The 5747-nt window shown below is 63.1% G+C and overlaps 1 protein-coding gene across 1 annotated transcript in view; it reads right to left on the bottom strand.

The window, feature by feature from the left end:
* Positions 1-5747, bottom strand: part of NCF1 (neutrophil cytosolic factor 1) — a gene marked incomplete at its 3' end in the record, with an annotated part of 7670 nt that overhangs the window by 1183 nt on the left and 740 nt on the right. Inside the window, 5 exon segments of the mRNA XM_021717366.1 lie at positions 274-391; positions 1527-1634; positions 2034-2156; positions 4955-5010; positions 5576-5611. Coding sequence (XP_021573041.1) covers positions 274-391; positions 1527-1634; positions 2034-2156; positions 4955-5010; positions 5576-5611 — 441 coding nt within the window.

Raw genomic sequence — 5747 nt, forward strand, 5'->3', positions numbered from 1 at the left:
ACTGCACTCCAGTCTGGGCGACAGAGTGAGACTCCGACTCAAAAAAACAAAAAAAAAAAACAAAGGGAAGGTGTACTCCCTTGGACAAGGACACTGGACCCCACAAGACAGGCAGGTGGGCTCGTCACTCCCCTGCTGCGGCGATGGAAACAGCCCAGAGAGGGGCAGGGACTTACTCAGAGCCACACAGACGAGTCAGCCCGGCACGCAGACAGGCCGGGCCCCAGACGGGGCGGACTCAGGGTGCAGTGGGTGGGGGCGGGGCTCGCCTACCTGATGACCCACCAGCCATCCAGGAGCTTGTGAATGACCTCGATGGTTTCTCCCTGGAGCAGGGATATCTCGTCCTCCTCCACGGCTGTGTAGGCCTTGATGGTGACGTAGGACTCGCCTGGGCCACCGTGGGGTGGCAGGGCGTGGCGTCAGGGTCGGCCCAGCCCAGGCCTCACCACCCCTCCCCTCCTCCCTGGACTTCAGGCTTCCTCGGGAGTTCCAGACCCACGGGGAGCCCACGGGGCTCCCTCCTCTGGCTCTCCCTCCTCCCCCCGCCTGACACTTCTTAGCTCCCTGGGTAGGCTCCTTCCCCTGCCACCCACTCCGGGGCACACTCTGCCCTCTGCCCTCGACACCCAGGCGAGCCAGCCCCCTCCCGGGAGCTCCTGACTATGACAGTGGCAGCGGTGAAGTGGGTGGGGACAGCACCCGTCCACGTGGCACCGGGAGTCACTCAATTCCAACCAACACTTGGCACGTTGGGCTACAGGCCTTTACCGGTGTTTAAAGAAGAGCCACAGATCCACATAAAACAGTGCAATCTTGCCGTTTAAAAATATGTGCAAGCCGGGCTCAGTGGCTCAGCCTGTCATCCCGCGCCTTTGGGAGGCTGAGGTGAGTGGATTGCCTGAGCCCATGGGTTCGAGACCCGCCTGGGCAGCGAGACCTCATCTCTACGATAAATAAAAAAATCAGCCGGGCGTGGTAGCGCGCGCCTGGAATTCTAGCTACTCGGAAGGCCGAGGCGGAAGGATCGCCGGAGCCCAGCAGGTCGAGGCTGCGGTGGCCGGGAGCGGCCACTGCACTCCAGTCTGGGCGACCGAGTGAGACTCCAACTCAAAAACTAAAACAAAAAAATAAAAATACGTGCAACCAAATCTACTTTGTTAACTCATCGGAGGCCCTGTCCAGCCCTGGGGCTGCCAGTTTCCGCGCCCCCGGTCAGGGATGACGCCTCCACCTCCAAGCAGCCCTCCTTCCTGAGCCTCAAGTCTGCTTCCCGCTGGACCTGACCCCACGCCGAGGCCACCGCGTGTCCCAGGCTGACCTCCCCCATGCCCTCACCCTCGGCTCCACCTCTGCCTGCCAAGGCCCCATCCCTGCCTGCCAAGGCCCCCGAGCCAGAGATGATAGGGCCCTGACTCCTCCTGCCCCGCCAGCCGTCAGACGGGACCCCAAAGCTTCCTCGGTGTCCCTGCGCCCCTCCCGCCCCTCCCTCCCTCAGCCCTCCAGCCTTGGAGGGCAGGGGGCACCTGCGTAGTTGGGTTCCGGGTCCTCTGCCTCGTCGGGACTGTCCAGGGGCTCCAGGAAGGACGCCGGGACCCAGCCTCGCTTGGCCTTCATCTGGCAGAACCACCAGCCTGCAGCCGGGTGCGGGGAGGCGACTGAGCGACAGGGCCCGGCAGCCGGGCCCCAGACGCCGCCAGGGTGGCGGGGACACACCGAGACAGGTGCGTCTGGCGCTCAGATTCCGAAATACTCCCTTCACCCCCTCGACGTGGAAACCCCCCACATCCCCGCGCACGGGTTCCAGAATCACGACTCCCAACCCAATGCGTGTGGGTACGCGCGTGCCCACCCGCATGGACCACCCAGACGTGCACAGATGCCCACAGACACCCACAGTGGGGGGTGGGCACGCAGGGCCCCTGAAGGAGCCAGAGCCCCCTGTGGGCCGGGCGGCCCGAGGCTCAGTGGGGACGGCGGCCGGGGTCCCTGGCCACCGGGCCAAGAGGGTCCCGCAGGGTGGGAGGCCTGACCGGTCTCGCTCTTCTCCACGACGTCCACCACGTCGCCCGTGACCAGCGTCATCTCGGTGCCCGAGCTCTTCTCATAGTCGGCGACGGCGCGGTAGGTCTGCAGGATGATGGGCCCGGTGATGTCTGGGGTGGAGGGAGGTGGCATGAGCGGCACTGCAGGACCGTCCCGAGTCTCCGCAGCCCCGCGTGTCCCGAGCGTCTCCCGTGGTCCAGGCCGTGGCCCCCACTTCAGACCCGTCCTCACGGGTGGGGTGGGGGCGGCCTCGAGCGGCCTTTCCCGGCCGAACCCTGCACCCGAATCCCCTGGGGCCTTGCTGGACGGCGGTCTGCGGGCGGCCCTGAGTCGATTTCCCACCTCTGCGGGGCTGAGGCTACTCGTTACGGGTCGAGCTGTGGCCCCCCAGATTCCCGTGTTGACGTCCTAACCCCCAGCACCTTCGAAGATGACAGTGTTTGGACACAGGGTCTTGCAGGAGGGAATGAGGTTCAAACGAGGCCCTCAGGGAGGGGTCCTAAAGCCAGCAGACCCGGTGGCCTGCCAGGAGGAAGAGACACCAGGGGCCCGTGTGCGCACACGGCAGGAAGGTGGCCGTCCGCAAGCCACGGAGGGAGGCCTCGGGAGCAGTCCACCTGGGGTCAGCACCTTGGGGTCAGGCGTCCAGCCCCAGAACCGAGACGCGTCATCTCTGTTGTTTACGCCGCTGGCCTGTGGTCGTTTGGTTCCACATCCCTGGCGAACTAACAGAGACCTCATTTCTTCTTTTTTTTGTTTTTTTGAGTTGGAGTCTCACTCTGTCGCCCAGACTGGAGGGCAGTGGCCGCTCCCGGCCACCTCAGCCTCGACCCGCCGGGCTCCGGCGATCCTTCTGCCTCAGCTTCCCGAGTAGCCGGAATTAGCCTTCCAAGTAGCCGGAATTCCAGGCGTGCGCCACCACGCCCGGCTGATTTTTTGATTTATTGTAGAGATGAGGGCTCGCCAAGTTGCCCGGGATGGTCTCGAACCTGCGAGCTCAGGCAATCCACTCGCCTCGGCCGCCCAGAGTGCTGGGATGACAGGCTGAGGCACCGAGCCCGGCCTAATTTTTTTTAATTTATTCTTTGTAGAGATGGGAGGCTCACGGTGTTGCACAGGCTGGTCTTGAACTCCTGGGCTCAAGCAGTCCACCTGACTCAGCCGCCCAAAGTGCTGGGATGACGGGCGCGAGACGCTACACCTGTCCCCAGACCTCACTTGGAGCAGCCCCGAGTGCTCATCTGTTCATGACAGTGGCTCGTTAGCGTCTCAAGGTACGGCAGCCCTCAGTGTGTCCAGCTGTAAATTGGGGGTAATGGCACAGCGCTACCCGGTTCATATGACTAGAGGGATGACTACTTGAGTTAATGCATTTAAAATAGTGCCTGGCACAGAATCGGTGCTCCCTAAATGTTCGCTGTTATTTTTAACAGCCACAGCAGCCGGGCACGGTGGCTCACGCCTGTAATCCCAGCACTTTGGGAGGCAGAGGCAACAGGATGGCCTGAGCCCAGAGGTTCGAGACCAGCCAGGGCAACATGGTAAGGCCTCATCTCTACATGAAGTCAAACAATTAGCCAGGCACGAGGGCGCACGCCTGTGGCTCCAGCTACTTGGAAGGCTGAGGCGGAAGGATCACCTGAGCCCAGCAGGTCAGGGTTGTGGTGGCCGTGAGCGTGTCACTGCACTCCAGCCTGGGCGACAGCAAGACTCCAATTCAAAAAAAAAAGAGCCGGGCTCGGTGGCTCAGCCTGTCATCCCACACCTTTGGGAGGCTGAGGTGAGTGGATTGCCTGAGCCCGCGGGTTCGAGACCCGCCTGGGCAACTTGGCGAGACCTCATCTCTACAATCAATCAAAAAAAAAATCAGCCGGGCGTGGTAGCGCGCGCCTGTAGTTCCGGCCACCCGGAAGGCTGAGGCGGAAGGATCACCGGAGCCCAGCGGGTCGAGGCTGCGGTGGCCGGGAGCGGCCACTGCACTCCAGTCTGGGCGACAGAGTGAGACTCCAACTCAAAAAAAAAAAAGCCAGGCACGGTGGCTCAGCCTGTAATCCCAGCACTTTGGGAAGCAGAGATGAGAGGGCTGCCTGAGTCCAGGGGTTCAGGACCAGTTTGGGCAATTTGGTGAGACCCCGTCTCTACAATAAATCACAAAAATTAGCCAGGCATGGTGGTGTGCGTCTGTAGTTCCAGCTACTCGGAAGGCTGAGACGGAAGGATCGCCTGCGCCCTGCGGGTCGAGGCTGTGGTGGCCGTGAGCGTGCCCCTGCACTCCAGCCTGGCTGACAGAGTGAGACTCTGACTCAAAAAAAAAAACAACAACAAAAAAAGAGTGGCACAGGATGGCTAGGCGTGGTGGCTCAAGCCTGTAATCCCAGCACTTTGGGAGGCCAAGGCAAGAGGATTGCCTAAGCCCAGGGGTTCAAGACCAGCCTGGGCAATATGGCAAGACCTTGTCTTTACAATAAATCAAAAAATTAGCTGGATGTGGTGGTGCCCACCTGTTGTTCCAGCTACTTAGAAGGCTGAGGTGGAAGGATTGCCTGAGCCCAGCAGATTGAGGCTGGGAACGTGCCCCTGCCCTCCAGCCTGGGTGACAGAGCGAGACTCCAACTCAAAAAAAAAAAACCCGCACTGACATCAGAGACCACCGTGGCCCTGTGCTGCCTCCGAAGCCCCCAAACCTGATTGTTCATTCAGCCCCGAGCATCCCCGGGGCCACCAGGAGTCGAGGCCTGTGCTGGGCTGTGCGGCTGCAGGGGGCGGGCACACCGCCCCGGCGAGACGCCCCCTTCTCTCGCCAGCGACCCCGGAGACCCACACTCCAGCAGGCAGCCGTGAGCCCTCCCGGCTCTTCCCCACACGCCCCTCCCTCTGGCCCCTGGCCCTGGCGGCCCCCGGGCCTCACCTGCCACAGAGCTCTTGCCGTCTTTGGGCACCAGGTACGTCTCTGGCTTTTTGGCTCTGGGGAGAGAACGAGCAGTCTAGGTCAGGCCCTTGGCTTCCCACGGGAAGGAGAGGCTCCGGGTAGACCCACAGAGGAACTTCCCAAGAGAAAAACAGGGAGAAGGGGCCCCTGTGAGGAGGAGGGAGCCTCTGGGCTGGCTAGGGAAAGGCTCTGGGGAGAGACGGGACCCGGGGGCCCTCTGCTCGGCCAGCCCACGGGAGGGACACGAGGGGGCACGGCCAGCCTCCTGCAGGGGAAAGCACCGTCCTGGGCCTGCGAAGGCTCACGGCCATCTCCCCTCCTCCTGAGCCTCCGGGGCGCAGGCAGTGGCGTGGGGAGCCCAGCACGCCCCCCACTGCCCCCTGGGCCAAGCAGAGCGCCCTTCCGGGGCCAGGGCTGTGCTCAAGGGTCGGGGAGCACTGGCCGAGTGATGCCGTCTCTGTCTCTGTCTCTGTCTCTGTCTCTGTCTCTGTCTCTGTCTCAGCAGCCTGAGTGCTTGGCCAGGGCCAGTCCTGTCCGCCAGGCCTCGCCCCTGAGATCCAGTAACCAGGAAGAGACAGAGAGGGAGCCCCCCCAGCCTGCTCGGAGTCACTTGGTCACTCAGGTGCGACCTCGCAGGGCCCTGGATACAGGAGCCCCGAGGCCTGCGGGGACCCCATGACCTCGGCGGCTTGAGGCGCCCATGGCTGCAACGGGCCCTCGCCGCGTGTGACCGAGGGGAGCGACACTCATGCCGAGGGCGGCAGGGACCACC

This window comes from Carlito syrichta, unplaced genomic scaffold (genome assembly GCF_000164805.1).
Source record: "Carlito syrichta isolate Samal-C Ts95f unplaced genomic scaffold, Tarsius_syrichta-2.0.1 Scaffold309715, whole genome shotgun sequence".
In the NCBI taxonomy this organism is placed as follows: domain Eukaryota; kingdom Metazoa; phylum Chordata; class Mammalia; order Primates; family Tarsiidae; genus Carlito; species Carlito syrichta.